Genomic DNA, 22705 nt, shown 5'->3' on the forward strand with positions numbered 1-22705 from the left:
TCTGGGACCCTGCTCGTCTGCATAAGAGCTGAAAGAAAGATGGACGGAATAATGATATGGATGTTTTAGGTTTACTACGCTATCAAATCTACGATTGAACAGTATCAGGATGGTGGATTATAAATGAAGTTGCTGCCTCCGATGATTCACCTCAGCTGCTCCATGGGCCTCCACTCCACCACCGAGTGGTAAAAGTGTTGAACTCCTTTGTGCCACTCCAGAAGCATGGCCGTGCTGTAGTCCACACTGGTCAGAGGCTGCCCTGAGATCACAAGGGACATCACTGACTTCAGCCCTTTGTTTTCACTGCTCTGTGCTGTCTTTCTTTCTGTCTTCCTTTCTGTTTTTCTGTTTTTCGTTCTGTTTTTATTTCCCATCTTTGTGTTGTTTTCTCACTTTTCTGAGTTGAAGGATAAACATTATTGTAAAATGTGAGGAATGAAATTTACACATTGCTGTTAATCTTGCCAAAATTGGTCAGTTTAGACAAATTAACACTTACTTATTTTTTGTGTCAGTTTGCTAAATCAAACCTTTTCATTGGAAACAAAAAAAAACGTCTACAAAGCAAAGTGACTATAATAATATTAAAATTAAATTATCCAAAAAAAAGGAGTACATTTTAATCAATTTACCATAAATGGAAACTGCCTGGGTTTTTGTGCCCTTTGTCAGTCTGTAAGGCAACTGAAACTTTGCTGAAATGAATGACTACGATTTTCCACCCGGACGACTTACACTGTAGCACACCGGCAAACCTGAAAACACAACTCTCACATGTTCGTGACAGCAGCGGTGTGTCCTGGCATTAGCACGCGTTTAATGAGACAGTAGTTTGAGTCATTTCGTTCAGTAAATAAAATGTCGGACGCGTCAAACAGCGCAGAGAAACCTCCACCTGCGAACTGGATCCTTCAGCACCCTGCAGTGAGTGTTGGTGGACCTCCGCGATGCATTCAGAGTTCTGTTGCTAAACCGTGCAATAAAAACACAATGTTTTTCCTTCTTTTTAGTATCAACAAATGAAGAGTCTGGAGATTGAGGACAGTGCACAAGTACACGCAGCTTTCCTCGTGTTCATGGATCTTACTGAGGGTCAGTTTGACAAGATTTACGAAGAGTTTAGCAGGATTATTATTCCTGTTCAACTATTACTGTTGTCTTGTTGTGTGTCATGCGGGGGGGCTGTCATCTAACAGGGTGATCTAACAGGGTGATATTATTTCTTGAATATTATTTATTTTCACATGAATCAATTGTTTTTTAACAAAGATGAGTTGTGTTTTCTGTAAATTGTATCCCCCCCCCCCCCCAATTATGGTCAAAATGCTGCTTCAGCCCTAACAGATGATTACAATGAAGAAATGAGAAACCCATTCATACAATTTTCATTGAATTCATTTTATTTGTCTTTACATATTTTGAGGGGGACGAAGTAATAGATTCAGCCTTTCAATCCCTCAATGTGTAGTAGATGGTGAATTCCTCCTCAGGTCCATCATTTCACTCAAACAGTGCTGAGGACATGCGCGTGGTGTCTTTGACGGTAGCTGCCGCTCTCACTGTACTCTGTGTTTCCTGTTCTCCGCAGTGCGTCAGTGGAAAGAGGTGTCCAGTGTCAAGAGTCCTGAGCTGCAGGTGATTTTGCTGGAAGGGAGGGAGAAAGAAGGAGCACCCGTCCACACAGTTCTTCCACTGCCTGTTCACCGATCTCTGAGCCACAAGAGGTAATAAGACGCTGCAGCTCTCAGACCTACCGCCCCTTCCTTCTTTTGGTTTCAACACCTTTTTTTTCCCCCATCACAAAATGTATTCGCCAAACTCACAGCTTCCTCCTCTCTGCTGTGCAGCATACGTCACGTGCTGGACAGAGGCTTCCCCATGCTGTTGTGTGCCGTGGCTTCTGACTCCACCCTGGTCTACCAGAGGATGACCGATGGGTTGGTGACACCGGACCCTCCTGCTGGCCCCTTCCAGGATTTGGGACGTCGGCAGCACCGGAAGAGACGGCAGAAGCCCTGACACAGCTGGAGTGTGACGTCATCTCGGTGTTGTTGGTGAAACATAGAAGAGCGGAATGGGACAGACGGGCAGTCGGTCAGTTGGTCTGTCTGTGTAAGCTGCTCCTAAAAAAAGGTGCACAGAGAACATGGCAGCAGGTGCAAATGGACCAAACCACAGGGCCCATACAGGTGCTGTCGGTGAGAAAGGACTAAACCTGCGAAGTCTAGTTCAGGGGTTTGCAACTTTTTTGGCTTGTGATTCGTTCAATCTTTTGACGCAAACCTGCCGTGTTTGAGAGCTTTGTTGACGAGGTACTCCCTCATTGCGGTCAGGGATGTGTTCACGCAACCCTGCACTTGACAGTGTGAGGTGACCTGCCTTCCTCAAAACATTCCTGCGGGACCTGATGAGTTGGATCCCCCAGGGGATCCACAAAACATTTTGGATACATTAGTACTAGAGCCTGACTGATATTTGACAAATATTGATATTTGAAAGTTGAATTAATTATCAAGACATATTTGCTGTTTTCGTAAAGACATACAATTCAACAAACAAAGGGTTTTTTTGCCGAATTAATGTAACGTTTGTGTCATTTGTTTGGTTTTTATTTAGTTACTTTCTCAAAAACAGAAGTATCTTATTTTGAAAGGACCATTGACCGATGTGAAAAACGGAAATATTGTTATCTACAGACACCAGAACAACAATGAATAAAGCTAACAAAAGTGTAATTTATGTTGAATGAATTCATGTTTTTTTTTTAACACGTTAAGTTTTGTTCTTTTCTTTTTAAAATGTGTAACGGTGACGCTCTGACTGACGTTATGTTCCCGTGCACAAAAGACTATATTCCCACTAAGTTTACATGCTCATGGACATGAATATTCCACAATAGTTTTCCTGATTGCATGCAGCGGCGCATACTTTAAAACGCCCTTTCATAATGTTTATGTTTTCCCTTCCGACCAGAAATGTGGACTTTTATCTTTGGCATGCATCTCTGCTCCAGCCTTGCCAACTTTTGGCTGGTTAGTTTCATGTTGGTTTGTGTACATAGTTTGTTTACAAAAGAGCCGGCTGTAAACAGGCAAGAGTCCGTGTGTGTCGCAAACTGTGGTCAAACTCCCAACTGAGATGTAACTTATATTCCGAATGTCACATTTGTTCATAGATTTCTCTTGAAACCAGAATAATGTCGGCGTATCTCACGTCTTCATCGGAAAATGCTACATTCGGAATGATATCCTTCGATTTTCTGTACTTAAAATTCTTGTTTCTTAATATCATGATAATATCAGCCATCAACTGGGCTCTCATTACCAACCGCATTGAGCTGTCCAATAATAATCTTATCACCCAAATTAGGTATTTTTTACGAGCTCCAGGGCCTTATGGTGAGACAGCTTCGTATGATACGGTGCAGCATATTTAATCCCATTTGTTAATGCAGCAACGGTGTGTTCGTTTGACTCGAGCTTCAATAAGTCGCCGATTTTGCCGACCAAATGATTCATGTGACATGTTGTTCTGTTGGCTCTTCTGTACAGGAACACAATTCTGTCAGCTGTGTGAATAAGTTACTGAAAACACTTTATTTTTCTAGAAAACCAAAAAGTCAACAAAGAAACTGAACACAACAACATAACACTGGTGAGCGCAATACACAGACTTATTATGTGACGTAGCAGAGTTCGCGCTGTCGGTTCAACGCGGGACAGATACTGAAGCAGTGGCCATCGATACCCCTGCTGTTTGAGTGCATGAGTGTGTAGTTTTAATGGTGCAACAGTGTCCTAATGAAAGGAGAGACTTGAATACATGAGACAGAGATTACAACACTTCAACCCTGAGCCTTATTCAACATAAATACTCTACATCATAGCAGAACCGGACATGGACAGACGGACACTGTACTGTAGAAAAGAGGTTCATACTGTGTCTTGGAATGCAGGAAGAGTCCAACCTGTTGACTTTTCAGGGAGGCATTCAAGAATGAAATGTTCAAAATGATGCAGGTGGAGACATAATCTTCACTTTGAGAGTCTGCAGGATGCCTCCGTTGTTGGAAATGTGTGTGTCACAGTCTGAACGTTTCAAATGTTTATAGGAAGTCTCGGTAAAAGCCATGTATGTCGTCATCCTGTCATGGCTTCGTTAAGGAAGAAAAACCTCAATAACTTAAAAATATGAAACCATCTTTGATATCTGTGGCCCTTTCCCTCTTGGTTGATATACGAAGCAGGAACTAATGCTGTAAGCAGGAGGGCAAAAAGGTGCTTGATTCAAGTCAGTACTCCATTTTTCTCAGGCGTGTACATACAAGGGACAGTCCTCCTTCATGGTGACACATGGTACGATCCGGCCGTAACACTGCGATGGCGGTTCTTTCATATCGGGGGCCGGTGGATACTCAACCACAGTGCTACATCACATCTTCCTACTCTGAGCTGTAGTCCTGGCCCTGTAAAGAAAACAGAGATGTTAGTCTACGTTACAGTTTTAGTCTTATTTGATGATATGCATTTCATATTCCTAAGGCTTACAAACTGTTAATAACAGTGGAGGCCTTATACTCTGATACACATGATATCATCAATCACTTGACCTTTATGCCACAAAGCCGTACGACTCATTAAGAGGCCCAGTTTGTCTAAACCGCTCCTCTGGTTCATCAGATCCAATCCCACTGCAGCACTCAGCGCAACATGTTTCCAACAGTGGAAAGCACAGGACACGACAGATTGAGGCTTTTTTTTAATTTATTTTTTTAAGTATGGCATCTGCTGTGACCCCACTTGCTACCGATTTGATGCAGTGATAGGATTAACCTCCATTATGTCACTTAGCAGGAGCTTTTTGCAGAAATATAGAAACAAACAGTGACTCCAATGATGGGTTGTCATTTCTTACTTTTTCAATTTTCTCGTCCAACATCCTGAAGAACTCTTGCTGACTCTCTGAGGAGTGGATGCTCCTGCAAAAGGAAAATGGTACAGCGGCTTAGAGCCTTGCAGTATTACGTAAGGCATGGCGAGGAGTTTAGATGAACAACACAGACAAACACACGACTGATACACATCATATAAACACATTTCAAATGATATTGAAACAGCATCGTCAGTCGGTGACACTTACAGAATCTTTCCATTCCCGTTTGACCCCGTTTCATCCATGTGTTGACCTTTACCAAGGAGAGCACTTTTCTCCTGCAGGACATCCGAGCAAGCGCACACACACACACGCACACACACACACACACACACGCACACACAATCAACCATCTGATCCAAAAGTTGTCTTATGTCCCATCATTCAGCAGAATGGGAAACACAGCATGAGACACGGCACACAATGAACTAATTACACTTCCAAATTAGTTTTCAAAAAATATTAACATAACAAATGTGTGGTATGAATACAAAAAAGCATTCAGTATTTCCTCATTAATATGCAGATATATGCAGCACGGAGCACCAAAATCCTGAAAGAAAAAGTCTGATTATGAAGTTTCATGTCATTACTCATTTCGATTAAAAATTGACTATTTTTACAGCTGCACAGAATCCATCATACTATATGGTGAATGTCCCGCGACAGACTCGATAAAAGACAAAAAAAGAACAGAATGACGCACTGTGCTGTCCTGGCCGTCCATGACTCCCTCTTCTCCACTGATGAACTTGACTTTCTCCACTCCTTTCATCTTGTATTCATCTGTGACAGAGAGGAGCACATCTCCTCTTATTAATACACGACGGCAGAGGACGAGCCGCTCACGGCACAATCCTCCGGGCTCATAGTTCTCACAGTTCAGTACTTGGCAAAGTAATTATGTGCTCGAGTTCTCACGCTCCAGACTAAATCCTCTCTGAACAATGGTTGGCAATCTGCGAACACACGAGCTGTCGGCCTGATTCTCCTCTTTTCTCTGCCTCTCCATCTTTTCCCGTCACACATGCACAGCCCCCTCCTCTATCTCACTCCCACGCATTTAGAAAGAAGGAAATGAAAATACAGTAACGATGCACAGTAATATATAACCCTAACTGACCTTTAATTCACACTCTTTAATAAAGCACTCGTCAATGGTTCCTTCATTATATCGAGAGCATCAACATTATTTAACATTCATCACAACTTCCAAAAATGATCAGAAAAATATACCTCATATTTATCAAAAGGTCAGTCTGACCCCAACTATAAAGCAAGAGTATCAAGCAAGTGGAAAGCCACTTGATAATAGAGGCGCATTGGAAATGAGATCAAAAGTAAACCGACTGACCAGAGAGCAGGTCCCCGTTGCTGTAGGCTTTATTCTGGCCCTCTTCGCCGTTGGGCACCGCAGACACCTGCTTGGTGGAGGTGCAGCCCATCTCCTCCTCCTCAGCTGCTCTCCTTCTCACCCCTGAGCATTACAGCCACACCTGGGGGCGCAGGTATGAGGAGAGTATGGTTGGATACAGGAGTTCACAAACGTATTATTTTAAGCAAGACCCCACGAGCAGAAAAGCCTCAGAACACAAACAGGCCCCTTGATGAAGGTTTGGTCCCTGGGGGAATCATCTGAGGAGCATTTGTCCTTATTAGAGACATCCAGTGGAGACTGTGGTCTCTGTAATTATCATTACAGGAAGTAAACTAGTCTTCCTTTCGCAGGACTCCCCTGAACTCCAGCTTGGGAATCACTCTTTTTTTCCACAATCAATTAGTTATGAAGAGCCCCACCCCAGCATTAAAACACGCGGGTATCCCAACCGATTCTGGAAAAGACCGTAAAATAGACGGTCTAGCCTGGTGTGAATCATGCACACGCCGGTCTGGGAAAACACCAATCAGAACGTGCGCGTGGTTGTGCCAGCTGCACCGCAACAATAAGGCCTTTCAAGCTGTGAGGATACCACTGTGCCAAGCGAGCCACCGGCTCATTTCTATGACTGAATGGGGGGTTTTCTGTGGCGCTCACAGGATTAAAGTGTGGTCGTGCACAAGTGCTCCCATCTCCACCGTCATATTGACTTGGGAGACCCGCAGCAATGGCTAACATAACGCAATCTTTGACCAGTATTTTGCGTCAGCTCTAGGAAAACGCAGAGTGATTGAAATCCATGTGATATAAATGATCTTAAACGCACTTACTCCTCAGCTGAACCGCACACATCACTATCCTGCTCACAATTAGCTCACATTTGTACATGTATATAGATTAATCGCTGCAGCCTATGAACGGTGCATTGCTGGGCTATCTTGTACAATTCTAGGCAAGCCAATAAGAAAGAAGAGGTGAGGGGGAAATGCATTCCATTTGAGCTGCAAAATCTCAACCATCGTTTCGTTTCACAACATCGGAGAGAGGGGACAACGATCAGGGTTCCTTAAACAAGTAATAACAAAAGGAAGGTGCGAAAAGAGCAGCCATTCTACGGCCAGCAGGAAACGCCGAGGCGACATGGCAAAAGGGAAACCAAGTAAACGAACAATCGCAAAATAAAGGTACAACAATGGGGGCATTATTACCTCTCCGGTTTGTCCATGGTTCCTCTGGTTTAAATTCAGAGAGGCTTCACTCCTGAAGCAGGACCCAGACCGCATCTGCACCTCTCGGCTCAGGCATCAGCAGTCGAGATGCAGTCAGTACGTCTGCCAGCTGTCTGGTCGGAGCGCATGGCCCGACACTCTGTTAAAGTGATAAGATAGTGGCGACCTCTTAGAAAATAAAGAAGCGAGTGAAATATTTCCAAAATATTTATATTTTTTTAATTGCTATTATTTTTCAGCGCTCATCACAATTTCCATACGATTTTTTTGAAGCATCCTACCTCTTCATGCGATGGAAATTCGACTCCGAAGTTGAAATTGCACCCCGTTGCCACTCGGACCTAATTTACCGGCGCACCAGGAACTTCGTCCAGCTCATTCCTACGCGTCACCAAAGTTGACAGCAAAAACAGACGAGAAGTTTTTTTTTTAAGTTTCACAGTCTCAGACAGACAACTGACTTCGCCGATTGTTGACCTGTGTCGTTATGACTTCACTGACGATAATCACTCGTTTAACGGACGGACTTCCGCTCACTGCGTCCATTCAGGAGGATGAACAGGTCTGAATGAAAGCTAGCATTCCCACCATGTAGCCTCTCCGTGTGAAGAGAACTACAACTAACTCCATTCAAAAATATCATGTGTGACGTCTGCTAGCTTATCCGCTGAGATTTAGATATACCCAAACAAGAATCAAGACTTTGATGTGATTCTTGGTGACGTTGATATATTGGGAAAGTTGGCATGTAACCTGGTAATCGATGACGCAATAATAAATCTATAACCTATTTTGGTTATGTTACGGTCAGCTAACAACAAACGTAGTAACATTCCTACTGTCCATCTATGTAACAGGACGTTATTTTACTGAAAACAACTGTAGAAGTAAAAAGAACCATTTCAAACTTTAGCTAAATAAAATGTATATGAATGTTTGTCGTCGGTTTGAATGCCGACAAGTTGTTTCAGGTTGATTTAAAACATCATTTACAACTTCACCTATGTTTTTTGCTTATCTATGTCAGTCAGGAAGAGACCTCCAGCATTACCAGAGCCAAGCCAAGCAGCTGTGCCGTAAACTGAACGCTCAGAGTCCGGACCGCTGCACCCTGGAGGCTGGGGACATGAACTTCCAGTAAGTCACCAGAAGCTCAAAGTACTCTGGTTCATTGCGTGTCGTCTCAACGTTGCTTTTGTGATATTGCATACATTGGTATTGCCATAGTTACATTACCACTGATTCGGACTGACCTGTTTTATGTTCTCAGCTACTTAATAGCGCAGGGTGTGTGCTACCTGTTCCTCTGTGAGGCTTCATTTCCCAAAAAGATGGTCTTTGCATACCTTGAAGACCTCCACAGTGAGTTCAATCAGCAGTATGGAAAGAAGGTGCCCACAGTAACGAGGCCGTACTCTTTCATCGAGTTTGGTAAGAGAATTTGTGATCCGGGACTTTCAAGAAAATGTTGTCTTAAACTTTATGCAAAAAGAACAACATCTTTAACTAAGCTGATGTCATACATGCATTGTTTCAGACACGTACATCCAGAAAACCAAGAAATCATTCGTTGACAGCAGGGCCAGGAGGAACTTTGGCAGTATCAACACAGAGCTGCAGGATGTCCAGAGAATTATGGTGGCAAATATTGAGGAAGTTCTGCAAAGAGGAGAATCTCTTACTGGTGAGTACAGTAATAAAAAGCACAGAGTACCTGCACAAAACACAAATTACCAAGAACACAGAAATCTATTTTGCTGTTACTGCTCACAGTAATACGTCAGTACTGTTGCACAACTCGATGTAATGTTCTTTGATTGCTTTGTAAATATCCAGTTCACCTCATCGCGATACTTTATTTCCCTCAGCTCTTGACACAAAAGCCAGCAATCTGTCCAGCCTGTCGAAGAAGTACCGCAGCGACGCCAAATATCTAAATACCCGCTCCACGTATGCCAAGGTGGCTGCTGTGTCTGTGTTCTTCATCACACTCCTCATCTACGTGCGTTTCTGGTGGCTCTGAGGGGACTGTCAACAAGGACTTTGAGGGTGCTTCATTTTGGCAAGACAAGCACTTTAACTGATCCGGTTACATTTGTTATATACCCGGGTGCCTTGAAGGGATCGTAGTCTTTCCTTATTGAAGGTTAAAACAATTTCTATGCTTTATCCAGCTTTGATTTATGACATGTATAGAGTATAAACTGAGACATAGGTCTGTGCCGGGACATCTTTATGGATTGGAGCAAATGCTTTGTGGCGAGTTCATGTTTACAGGGATATTAAGAGCAGGGTGTTGATAAATGAACTAACTGGAAATTGGGGTTTCAGCATTGAGGAGAAACCACGTATGAATATGCAGAAGTGTTGTGAAAAGGTCTTAATGTGATAAAATGTTTATTGTTCACGAAGTTTACATTGGAAGTCTTTTTGAAAATATTAAAATTTATCAAATTGTATTTATGACATGCTATGTTAATATCATGAACAGACAGCGACAGTCCTCTTTATGGTGTACACACACCTACAAACCAGAATTTCCATGATCACATACATATCCTGTTAAGCCAGTTCATGCTCACACAATATGAAAAGCAAACGTGTGTGTGTGTGTGGGGGGGATACAGGTGACAGTCACCTACACAACGCTAAAAGCTGCTCTGTACACGCAGTGATGACTGCTAATGTTCACGTAAACATTGAGACATGAGGAAAAAAACAACTGAGAATCTATGCAGCTGAAGGCGCCGGTAATATTGTCAGTCACAAATACAGTCTCGGATGAATCCACATATTTTGGATGGTTAATAGATCAGGTTAGTCAGGTTTTAGTCGTTAATTTTCACGAGTGTTCGGTGCACAAAGTAAAGCCTGGGCGTTTCTTCTGCCCTTGCTCAGATGAAACTTAAGTTTTGACATTTATTTTCTTCTCACAATTTCCCAGTTGATAGAAAATTTGAACTGTTGAGTTATTCAAACTCTAAAACTCCAAAAAGCCTGGAGCCTGACAGTGTGCCGACCTCCTCTGTGCCCTGCAGCTAAGCTTTTGGTCCTGCACCCGAGTATCTGTCCCTGGATATGTGCGCACACACATGGTCCATCCTCTTGTAGTGATTCTCCAGGGTGATGAATGGATGATAGACAACAGGCTTATGCCACCAGATCAAAGTCGTCCCTCTGCAAAAGAAACACAGTGGTTGTATGACATCAGGATCATGCTTTAGTCCAGAAAAAATGGCCGATGAAACGTGTAGGTTTCATAACTGATTGACTTCAAACTCACCTCATCATTATAATTCATGAGATGCTGCTTGATCTTGGAGGAGTCCACCCATGTGACAAAATCTTCCATATTTCTGGAGAAAGTGGCCATGTTGAGTTAGTATTTGATCACTTGAGATGCTTTTCACATGTATCTACACTGCAATTTCTGCAGAATGGACAGTTTTGTCCAAAAGACACCTGGCTGCATAAAGTGGTTCAACACAATTTATGAGAAGACAAAACTAAATGTGAACACTAACCTTGTGACGAGGAACGCTGGGTCTTTGACGATGTCTATGCCAACACGCACATCTGAGACTGAGTCAAGGTCTAAACAGTTCCTACACTTAGACGTAGACAAAACTAACCAATCACTCAAAGGAAACTCAAGGCGTAAAACTTTACTCCCAAAATATAAACTCTTGCAATGAGGAAGTAGTGACGGATACGTCCTTGTTCGATGAAGGTGATGGCGGTCTTCAGGTTCTGAGCCATACGGAGGCTCACCATGATGCTCGGCAGCCTCCTCCTGCAGGAGCCACGAAGGTGAAATGAACGACGGAAAACAAGAGTCGTGATACATGTTCACGTCAAAAAGGACTCGATTAAAATGTTTGTGTTGTGATTTACCTGCAGAATGAAGAAGCTGTGACTTTATCTGTGAGGGCCAGATTCTGTCTGGTGGGCAAGAGACCAATGCAGTACCTTGTGTGAAGAACCAAGAAGATTATCAGTTTTGTTGTTGTGATTTCAAAACGGATAAACCAAGACTGCTCTAAAGCAGCAATGGAAAACAAACGCCGCTTTATGTCTTTGTGATTCAGGCGCCAGGTGTTGACTGAAAGTTGTAAGACACAACATCACACGGAGACACTCACAGTTTCTCCAGTAGTTGATGTGTGCTCTGGGCTCTGAAGCCATCTTTCTCATCCAGGTCACGGATTTTCTTGGCGAGATCCCTGATGTTACGACTCAGCTTGTTGTACCTGAGACACAGGAGAGATAAACACCGGTACTGTACACTACCATAGATATGAATTTGGGTGTACACATTTGTATTATTCACTGGTCAGCTGCTTCCCTGAAAACAAATTGAATGTTTTCACTCAAATTACACAATTAAAGGTTTGAAAAATATTGACGCACTGTTTAAAACAGTCTGAGGGTTATAAGCTCTGATATCTGGTATTTCACGTGGTGTAGCTAATCAGGTCAAATAAGAAGATGAACATTTGTGTTTTGAGTTTCAACCTAGCTATTTCGGCTACATTTTGTTTTACTTAAAATCAAAATGAAACGGTTTATCGTGTTGTTATGGTAGCTTAGCTTGATTTCCCAGTCTTCACACAGCATTATGTTTGCTGACTGTAGCCAGCAGCACTATTATAGATTACGCGTCTTACTTGGTGTAGTCCTCCCTCTTTTCGATGCGAAACCTCCGCAAAACTTTGACCTCGTGCAGGTTGTTGTCCACCTCCCAGTTGATGAAGTCAACCTTCTTCAGCAACTTCTGTTCATGGTACTTTAATTTACGAACCATTTTTAAAACGTTCTCTGGCTCAATATAATGTATTTACAATATGCTCGCTCCCATGCAGCAGGCTGAAGAGGAAACACGTGTTCTTCTTCTTCTTCTTCTTCTTCGGCGACCGTTTAACGTCGTGCGTCGAGTCCACGTGAGCTGCAGCGCCATCTACCGCGGCTCACCCACAGGGCTCAACATTTAACATCTCAAACCCTGATATTAAACTACACGTGTGACGAAGGACGACCTCAGACGGGTTTCGGAGAAGCAGGAATTATTATTATAGAACCGCATTATTTTATGTATGTCTGTTTCAGAACCACACACATGTTTGACTATTGTCAATAAACCTCTCAAAAGGAACATCTTGTCTGGAGTGCATTCTGATCGATGAACAACTTTTAATGAACCACAGTAAAAATACACAGTCCTTTCCCAGTCAATACAACAACACGTTTCTCCTTTTAATTAAAACGATACAGCTACATATTCACAGCGTGTTCAGTCTTTATCCACTTATTGTATCTACAACAAAAAAGGCATGGGAGCAAATCAAAGTCCATGTACGTTCAAATATTTCATAAAGCCACATTACTCTTTTTTTACATTTTTTAAATTTTTTTATTAAGGTTATTTTATTTTTTATTTATTTTTTATTAAGTTTGAAAGCATGAATGTGAGCCTGTCCATATAGATTCGTGGATGCGTAATTAACCCAGACTGATCTGCAGCTGGATTAAATGATGACTTGTTCACCTCATAACCTCGAGAACATCAACGATATCACTCCCAACACATCAAACGGCACGTTAGTGCTTAATGTTACCTAAAAAAAAGTAATGTACCCCCTCACAGAAACCTGTTGTATGTTCATACAACCTCTGAGGTTACACTTCAAGAGACTGCTACTTTTATTTCCTGGTTGGCTTGTGTAAATATACATTTTTGGTGATGATATTTGATCTATTTTCATTTTGTTTCGATAAAGATTGCTTTAATTCGCTGTTATATGGTTTTACTTTTTTTTTTAGTACGTTTTGTTAGTACGTTTTTACTCCAGCAGGAGTCGCTCAACGTTTGGTGTATAGTCAGTGGCCTACATGAGAACAGAGGGATATACTGTAGTTAGTCGGGACTGTATAGACTCAGCGCTTACCGCAACATTCTCCAGTTTACAGCTGTGAGATAGTCTGTGTCTTGGCCATGGTTTGCCCTACATAGGGGTCGGATTAACGTTTTGAGCGTTGGAATAAGTGGAGCAAAAAGGAGAAGACTATCCAGCGACTGAGTGTCCGGACACTTTCATCCACGTCCTCAGCTGAGCTCCAGTCCAACAGGTAAATTATTGTATGATGGAGAGTTTGAGAGGGGTCTCTTTTTGTCTTTAGTTTAGTCTCTATATCCTGCCTCTTTCAATCTGGCAAGATCCCTTCAGGGACAGTTTGATCAAATGCTACTCATCAGAAATAGAAAGCAATTTAAAATAGCCATAGGATGAGCCTTTAAATTAGAGGTTTCTTGGATTCATTCACTCACTCACTTCTCTCCTTACCACTTTTCTTTCTGCCGGATCCACATCCTGATGAATTTGTGACGTTCAATATTTGTTCAAGTCAAACATGAGTGAGTGTTTGCCAGGGGTGGCTTTATGACTCAATACACTCCTATTATATCTACAGCAGTTTGACCTGTTTATCTCAGTAGTGTTGTGTTACCTTATATCCTGCAGGCTGAATTATCAGAATAACAGCTGTGCTCGTATAGTTGTCTCAAATGTCCCAAAGATGGACCACACCTTGGTGGACGCCCCACCCAGAGCCACCAGGGACACTGCTTTCTTTGACCTGAGTCCACCACGTATCTGTTTTCCATGTTATCTGATGACACATCTGCTTTGAAAAAGGAGATAATGGACTGACACTTACAGGGAACCTGGTTTGTGACGATGCAGCGTTACAAATAAACCACTTTGGATCTTCAGATATCAATGCCATGCAATTAATTTGTGACGGCAGACACAATATATCAGAACAAAACGCTTTTAGCGAATGACGTCTTGCAGAGCATCCATCAGTTCTCTTCTGATGGGGTTCCCATGCTCTCTGCTCAGCTGCTCACAACTGATTGGTGCTGAGGCTGCCAGAGCTTCAATGTGACCAAAGCTCCAGCCTATCAGACGATTGTAGTATTGTTCTCTTGTTTCAGGAAATTACTGTACCGTGGCATTCATGATTATGACCTCAGTTGAGTCATTTTATAACCGGTTGTCCTCCAAGGGAAGGAAGCGGGAAGAGCGGTATCTGACACAGAGCCTATTTGCATCTCAGCGGCACTCAGTGTCAGTTCAGCGGAAAGAGTCAGCTGTGGCAGGCGAGCATAGTTCGGCAACCGTCAAGAAGCTGCGGAGCTGAGGGGGTACTTCTACTGTCCCCCCCCCCCCCCCCCCCACACTCTGTCCCCTCTGCAGCTGCGCCTAACCACGCCCAGCCACCACAGGTACCTATGAGTGGTATGCCATTTATATCAGTATACATATATATAGATGTATATACATACATAAATTGGCTATAATATCAGTTTCAGGGCACATCAGTAAATACTAAATCACTTTATTGTCATTTCATATATCCGAACAAGAAAATGGACGAGATAAAATAGATACATTCCTTAATTTATGACGCTGTGTTGCGCTACTTTGTCAATAAAGTAAAAAATATATATTTACGGCATCACTGTTCGTGAATCAAACCAGTTTACATTAAATGTGCATATGCATCAAGAGACGGCACTGGTGTGCCTGTCTGACAGTGAACTACCACTCCAAGGATGTACCCACTGAACAAGTAGCATACCACTCCAGGGATACCTACTGATAGTATACCACTCCAGGGACAACAGTAGTGAACAACAGTAGCATAGCATCGGCCACCTTTCGATCTCGGCGCTCCTGGTCTGAGTTCCTCATGAGTTCAGTTAAGACGGTCATTAACGATTTCATGGTTTTATTTGTTTTCTTCTAAACATGTAGTACATTGTAAGTTTTGTGATGTAATACAAATGTCCCTTTATTATTTGTCTTGAGAACATGTATTGAACTGCAATAATTATGTGTTAAATTACTATTGTTATTATTTTATTTGTTGGGAATTAAATGCAAAAGTATTGGGTTGCATTACCCTTTGTAAATAAACGGTAACATTCTGGCATATTCTGTATAATCACCGTAAAAACCCAGTTATCCTACTGTCACATAACATAATCCAGTATACTGTAAGACACCGTAAAAGTAAATTACGGTAGTTTCACCGTAAACAAACAGTAAATTACTGGCGTCCGTGCTGCCAGTAAGTTACCGTTATTTTACGGTGAAATTGTTGAGAGTGTGGCAACTGCAAATGAAAGCTGATAGTGTTCTGAAAATGTTCTTAGAAAGAGAGAGAGGAGAGTTTGTTTTAGGTGTGTGTAGAAGGACACACACACATTGACACACACCAACAGAGAGGGATTGTGTAGCCGTGGCCCTCAGCTAAGCAGAGCTGCTACATAGGGAGGTCAGTGTGTTGAACGCACCACACCTCTTGTACTGTCAACACTTCTTTGGCCCTCGTGGCTTGCTGTACAGCCTCTTTCGATCAAAAGATACAAACTATAGTAGAATATATATACAACCATTTTATGACATGACTCAGTGGACTTTATCTCTCAGTAAAAGAGCACACATATTTACACAGTCCCTCCTGCGGTACTTTCACCAAATCACTTTTACAGTTTGTGTGCTTGAAATAAGAAAACAATGATTTAACTGCGGGACGGAAAGACCAGTGTTATGGTAAGTCAGATCCAGGTACACATTAGCTAGAACGAATAATCCACCTGAGCCATTCACACGCTTCAGTTACCTCAGAAACCCAGCAACGGTCCCTCAGTTCCTCTCACCTCTTCAAGGGGGCTGTAGCAGACCTACTGAAGTGACATCGCTGCAGAAGTTGAGTATGGTTTGCCTCATGTTCTGCCTGCAATTTCTTTTTAATTTAGGGGCATTCGGATGATGAAACGATGCTTCAGTCAAGTTGTCACGGAAGGCAAAAGAGTGAAGAATGTCCGTCTTCAAGCCTCCAGGACACCATAGTCACAAGACTGGTAATAATTACCTAATTTCTCTCGACCTAACCTTTAATGCATGACAGGTTATGAATAACAACTAGACTGAACACTCGACAGTATATAATACTTATGTACTTTTATTGTTAATGTAGGACTTGGAGTATAGTATCTTACACTGCTGTATTGGTAATTGTATTTAACTAAAGGATCTGAGTACATATTCTACCCCCTGACTGTTACACCACTGATAGCATTATCAAATGTTATTAAGAAGATCCATGTAAAATAGCAGCTAATACTCTGGCGAGTACTTCTACTGATCACAGACAGTTTTTGCTCTAATTTGATTTTCATGAGATACTTAAATATAGTTTACCTGTATTGCCTCAGTGGACAAATTTGCCTTGTGGATGTCAGAATCACAAACACAAGCACATAAAACGTTTCCTCTCTTAGAACATTAAAACAGGCAGAACTAACTAACAGGTCTGTCATCAACCAGATGATGAGTGGAATATAACAGACACATTTTAATTTTAAAAGTTTAATAAAAATTTGGTATGAAAAGAAAAAGAAGGCTGTGGTTTTTGATAACAAACTGGTCACTTGAAGCTTCATTCATAATTCACCAGTCCCTCCTTCCTGAATAAGCAGTTTGTTTCTGTTGGTGGACAGTCTTCTTTATTAAGTATACAGAAGATAACAGCTGTTTTGTACTTTGAGTTGTACTGTAAAATACCATATTTTCCCCCTTGACCCCATAATTATTATTTCTTGTCTGATACTGCTCCTCTCTCAGACTCTTTTGAGACACCCTCCACTGTTCTCCTTTACTTTTCACTTTCACGCTCCCTCTATAGGTTTTTCTTAATATTATTAAATTATATAGCTGCAGGGGAATCCCTGTCTCTGACTGAAACAGGCTCACTCAATCTTCCTCCTTTTTTTTTGTCCATCCCAAAGACTCCTCAGTTGTCTGCTGACTCTGGCACAGAGTCCCCCACGATGGTGGTGTCACCGCCACACTCCGTCAGGCTGAAGTATCTGTCTCTGGGGGTGCTGGTGTTGCAGACCACCACGCTGGTGCTCACCATGCGCTACTCCCGCACCCTGAAGGAAGACGGCCCCCGCTACCTGGCCTCATCCGCCGTGGTGTCGGCCGAGCTGCTCAAGATCTTCGTCTGCACCCTCCTCGTCTTCAAGGAGAACAGTGAGTTAGAAGGGTGACAGTAAGCAGTTTCTGTTTTTCATTAGTAGTCTATTTGAAGGCTCTACAGGGCACAATATCTCATATAAATGTCCTCAAATCTTCCTCTTAATACCAGACTGGCTGTCAGATTCTCTCTGTCTCTGCTCAATGTCTCTTCAGTCCTTGGGTGGTCCCTTGATTAAATTACTGACAACACCCTCTCTGTCTCTGCCAGATTTCAGCGTGCGGCTGCTGAAGGAGGAGATTGTTAACAAGCCTGTGGAGACCATGAAGTTGGCTATTCCTGCAGGGATCTACACTCTGCAGAACAATCTGCTCTATGTTGCCTTATCCAACCTGGACGCAGCCACCTATCAGGTAGCACATGAATGTACTGGTTCAAGTTCACTGTGTGTGTGTGTTATTGATTTCCATATGGTTTGGTATTTGCCTTACTGTGTAGCCATGAATTTACAGAGCTTGGTATGTGTCAGGGGGAAATGTTTTTTTTTTTAATAGTTTTACATAAATCCTTTAAAATATATTCTCCATTATTTTTTGTGTAACGTTGCAATTTCTGTTGAATAAAGAACAAAGGCAACGTTTGCCTTTCTGTAAGTGTAATTCAAGCTCCTGCAGTCGGATTCACAGCACAGTCAAATTAATTAAAATGAGCAAAGGACAGAGGAGAAGCCAGTGTTTTATACACTGGAGACTGTCGAGTACACATTATCTTCGTGGTATAAAAACAGCATCTCACAGAACAATGAAGACCATCTTATCTTGTTCTGTCCTTCGTCATTGCATAAGGCACTAAAGCTTGCTGTCTGGAGAGACATAAAGTCTCTCTTTAAAGAGAATGCATAATATCCTAAACTTTCCATGAAATGTGTTAATTATACCTTTTTTATTCCATCAGTTTGTAACCTCAAATAACATAAAGACATATATGCAAAATCCCCTTTTGAGAATCAAATACGTACACCATAGAAAGTTTTCGGTGAAAAGTGGCTGACCCAACGATTGGTACCATATTCATAACTCTATAAGTAGCAATCAGCGAAAGTTAGAAGATTGATACCACTCTCATATCTGTCTTCAATTAATGTTACGGCCAACAGCTGGTTAATTTACCTTGACTGGAAGCTAAGCTAACCAGCTGACTTTTCTAAGTTTGCTCAGGATGATGTATAAGTGTTCTGTCATATTCACATACCCAACTATTGCTTCGTGGTGCGTTTGTGCTGTGCTCCACACAGGTCACATACCAGCTGAAGATCCTCACAACAGCACTGTTTTCTATCTCCATGCTGGGGAAGAAGTTGGGCTTCTACCAGTGGCTGTCCCTGCTCTTCCTCATGGCAGGAGTCACTCTAGTGCAGGTACCAGCTGACACTGAGCCTGCAAAGTCCCTGAGCAATTTACATCTGCACCGTTTCATCTGCTGCATGAATGTGGAATATGACTATCTTGACTCATCAGATGTTTTAGTCCTAAATGAGTTGTATTACTCTAATTGACAGATTTCCCGTCTGTGCCTGTCCCTGCATGTTATGATCAGTGTTGTAACCTCCACAGTGGCCCACAAAGTCTGAAGGTGGCCCTGAGCAGAAGATCCTGTCGACAGCCTCCCAGTTTGTGGGACTGATGGCTGTGCTGATGGCCTGTGTGTCCAGTGGCTTCGCTGGAGTTTATTTTGAGAAAATGCTCAAGGAGACTAAACAGAGCGTGTGGGTCCGTAACATACAGCTGGGTGGGTAACTATGACCTCCGCTTGCTTGGTTAGATGACTTGGAGACATGTGTTGAGTCAATAATGGTGTGTGTTAGATAGATAAACTAGAATAAGACGTTTTAACTAACCCATCCTCATCTCACACTCACAGAAATTCATATTCCGTGTGTCACAAACATAAACTGGAATAAGGTGTCATCATTTTCCAAATTATTTCTTGATTGTATCCTAAATAAAAATAGTTTCTGAAAGAAACAAATTTCAACTGAAAAGTTTTGGCTGGGGAAAGGGATTTTGCGCAACCTGGCATCCCAAAAGTTGGTCTTATTAATGTTTTAGAATATAATAGAATAGAATTTATACTATCTTTATCCCTTTGAGGGGGAAATCTTTCTCTGCATTTGACCCATCCCTGTATATAGGGAGCAGTGGGCTGCCAATGACAGGCGCCCGGGGAGATTTATTACTGACCTATTAAGAGTTAATGAGTGGTTTATTCATGTTTCCTGTCTAGGATCAGTTGAAACATCACTCTACCTTGCAGTTTCAACCCAAACCTAACCTCTGTGTGTCTCCTTGTCTCCTCCAGGTTTATTCAGCTTTGTGTTTGGCTTGGCAGGAATGATAGTGTATGACGGCCAGATGGTGAGGGAGTTTGGTATGTTTCAGGGCTACAACACCGTCACCTGCACAGTCGTGGCCTTGCAGGTTTGATCATTAAGTTTCTCTTCAATCTCACATTTGTCAAATTGTCATTGAAACTACTACTACTTTCTAACTGCCTGCAGGCTCTGGGCGGGTTGATCGTAGCAGTTGTCATTAAATACGCAGACAACATCCTCAAGGGATTCGCCGCCTCTGTGTCCATCATCGTGTCCTCACTTATTTCATATTTCCTGTTGGAGGACTTTAACCCTACATGGTAAACATATACATGCTCATGAACACCCCCACAAGGCTTCATTACGGTTTGAAATGAGTTCCTCATGACTAATAATTCGCTCACTATTTTTTTACAATGCTAGTGAGCTGCATGGCTTCATGATCTTCTGACTTTTAATCTAATGCAACAGGAGGTCAAAGTTTCATGTTTTCCAATACTTTGGTTTATGGCTAGATAGCTGCTAAACCAATTAGCCTCAACTAGGTAATGTGCCAAACTAAGATGGTCAACATGGCAAACTCAACACCTGCTAAACATCAGGAAATGTTCATCATGTAAGCATTGTCATTGTGAACATGTTAGCATGCTGTCAGCAGCATTAGGTTCAGTGTCCAAACTGTTGACTTGTTTACATGACAGGAGCCGAGTACACAACTGTTTGTTGACTGAATTCACTTTTTAATGCCTCTTTATTTTCTCTCTTCCCTGTTCCCGCCTTGCTCAGTGTATTTTTCCTCGGGGCAGGGCTGGTTATGGCTGCCACATTTCTCTACAGCAAACAGCACAAACCGGCCAGTGGCAGCACCATCAAAGTATAAACAGAGACGCTCTGTGAAGAGTGCTACCCGACAGAAGGGACGACAGAAACCCGAGCAGGACTCAATGCACTGTGACAGAGAGTTCAGCCTGAAACCTGTTACTGCCAAACAATTACAGCTGAAGGCTGCCCGTCACTCCTGGGGAAATGCTGCTATGCACAAAAGATGGGGTTCAACAATATGTACTAGTCCTTTGTCGATGTATTTATTGAAGTTTCTTCTCACAGTGGAGCTAACTTTCCATTCCAACAGAGACTGTTGCAGTAAAACTCACATACTGTACGACAGAATGATCCCATCGAAACGTAGCTTTCTATAAGTGCAATTTACAGGGACCAGGAGGAGATTGTGATGAAGCCATTATTTTATCGTTCAACATACTGTATGTGTAATTATGTGTGATTTGATATGGGGAAATGTATTTACTGAATAAAAAGGGCAGTCTATTGATGTTGCTGACAGCGGCTTCCTCGGAGAGAGGAAACTCCTCGACAGAGCTTCCATCTAGTGGTGGAATGAGGAGCAAACTTGCTGCAAAGAGGAGGGGTTACCTTTGGTCAGAGATGCTGAATGTCCTTTTTCATATGAGATGAGATGAGATGGGATATGACTGCTTTGACCTTGCTGCTCACAGTCTGAGTTTTCATATCATAAGCGCTCATTCTGCTGTTATTTAAATGCAAACAAAAAGGGTCTTTGTGTGAGAACAAATGAATAAATTAAGGCATATTTCCATGTTCAAGCAACCAGCTCTGCCTTGATCTTTTTTCTTACTTCAAAGTGAAATTAATGGATACGTTGGAGCTGTGAGTGTGTATGTGTGCACACTCTCTCCAACACACACGAATGCGTACACACAGAGCCGGGCACACCCATGAATATTTTGAACCGCTTTCTTTCAGTTCCAGTTGCAGTGCATTCTGCAAAACCAAACCATGTCTCTATAGCAACAGATGGCCGAATGAGCTTTGGCGCGGCGACACATGTAGACACACTGATTTAATATGACCTATTTTAATATCTGAGTATTTTACATTTACAACAGCCATTTTTGTTCAACAATGACCCTGACAAATAAGAAAGAGATCGAGGCAGACGCACAAAAATACACATCTTTCTCTTTCTGCTTTTGTTTACAGACACAGATGATCTTTGCATAGTTGTGGATTTCAGAGCGAATGAGTGTATTTGGATGGCGATAGTGAGTGTGGTGAGGTGGACAGATGGGAGAAAAACGAGCAGGCAGACTGGGAAGGTGAGGGGTGAACCTGGAGAGAAGCACAGATGGAGGATGAGTCATGTGACTCCTGTGTGGAGTGGCAGGCAGGAACTTGGACTGAGCCCAGGATGAGCCACTGGACATTCCATGACACAGGAAACCTTCGTCGAGGATTATCTGCAGATAATCTAGAACTACTGCAAATCATTTTCATGAAATGACGTGAGGAGAAACCGAGATATGACCTCATACAAACCAATGTTAAATAATGGCACTAATTCAAATGAATCATTTTCAAAATTCAGTCTGGTTTAATTCAACACCAAGGAAACTATTAAGAGTACATTTAGATTCCCTGATTGTAGGAAGAGTTATGTAACTTGGTAGTGCATCATGGCTTGCTTAGTGCCACATCAAATCTACCTCAGTCCTGAGTACAATTCGGCCCCATTCCAGCTGTCACCCTCTTGTTTAAAATTCATTGTATGGCACTAATCCAAGTCATTTACACTGCACTTATTGAAAGCATAGCTGACATTATGTATCTAGTGTGGTAACAGCTCCAACTCCCCTCTCTGATAGTTTGTCACCCATCTGAATAAAATATCAGCTGCAGGACAAGAGGCAAGGGAGTTGATAAATTGGT

The 22705-nt window shown here is 42.2% G+C and overlaps 5 protein-coding genes across 5 annotated transcripts; 3 read left to right on the top strand and 2 right to left on the bottom strand.

Annotated features, from left to right (window-relative positions):
* The first annotated feature begins 771 nt into the window (after nt 1–771).
* tsen15 (TSEN15 tRNA splicing endonuclease subunit) lies at nt 772–2697 on the top strand. The gene is made up of 4 exons (XM_079285516.1): nt 772–927; nt 1014–1095; nt 1592–1727; nt 1851–2697. The coding sequence occupies exons 1-4, from the start codon at nt 862–864 to the stop codon at nt 2020–2022; spliced, it is 456 nt and encodes a 151-aa protein (XP_079141642.1). The 5' UTR covers nt 772–861; the 3' UTR covers nt 2023–2697.
* Nucleotides 2698–3642: 945 nt separating this feature from the next.
* Nucleotides 3643–7623, bottom strand: LOC306789614 (uncharacterized protein C1orf21 homolog). Its single transcript, XM_079285637.1, has 6 exons — nt 7522–7623; nt 6290–6431; nt 5642–5721; nt 5143–5213; nt 4918–4981; nt 3643–4468 (listed from the first exon to the last, which is right to left on the bottom strand). The coding sequence occupies exons 2-6, from the start codon at nt 6378–6380 to the stop codon at nt 4445–4447; spliced, it is 330 nt and encodes a 109-aa protein (XP_079141763.1). The 5' UTR covers nt 6381–6431; nt 7522–7623; the 3' UTR covers nt 3643–4444.
* Nucleotides 7624–7925: 302 nt separating this feature from the next.
* sec22ba (SEC22 homolog B, vesicle trafficking protein a) lies at nt 7926–9953 on the top strand. Its single transcript, XM_079285267.1, has 5 exons — nt 7926–8104; nt 8570–8679; nt 8813–8973; nt 9080–9226; nt 9411–9953. The coding sequence occupies exons 1-5, from the start codon at nt 8030–8032 to the stop codon at nt 9563–9565; spliced, it is 648 nt and encodes a 215-aa protein (XP_079141393.1). The 5' UTR covers nt 7926–8029; the 3' UTR covers nt 9566–9953.
* On the bottom strand, nt 9582–12437 carry imp3 (IMP U3 small nucleolar ribonucleoprotein 3). Its single transcript, XM_079285268.1, has 7 exons — nt 12210–12437; nt 11685–11792; nt 11437–11511; nt 11256–11335; nt 11067–11118; nt 10826–10898; nt 9582–10719 (listed from the first exon to the last, which is right to left on the bottom strand). Exons 1-7 carry the CDS (start codon nt 12344–12346, stop codon nt 10693–10695), a joined length of 552 nt encoding a protein of 183 aa, XP_079141394.1. The 5' UTR covers nt 12347–12437; the 3' UTR covers nt 9582–10692.
* Nucleotides 12438–13527: 1090 nt separating this feature from the next.
* Nucleotides 13528–21495, top strand: slc35a3b (solute carrier family 35 member A3b). The gene is made up of 9 exons (XM_079285748.1): nt 13528–13668; nt 16367–16471; nt 17399–17645; nt 17860–18002; nt 18884–19006; nt 19203–19377; nt 19948–20066; nt 20147–20280; nt 20747–21495. The coding sequence occupies exons 2-9, from the start codon at nt 16388–16390 to the stop codon at nt 20838–20840; spliced, it is 1119 nt and encodes a 372-aa protein (XP_079141874.1). The 5' UTR covers nt 13528–13668; nt 16367–16387; the 3' UTR covers nt 20841–21495.
* The last annotated feature ends 1210 nt before the right edge of the window (nt 21496–22705 follow it).

Source organism: Melanostigma gelatinosum (genome assembly GCF_949748355.1).
Source record: "Melanostigma gelatinosum genome assembly, chromosome: 15".
In the NCBI taxonomy this organism is placed as follows: domain Eukaryota; kingdom Metazoa; phylum Chordata; class Actinopteri; order Perciformes; family Zoarcidae; genus Melanostigma; species Melanostigma gelatinosum.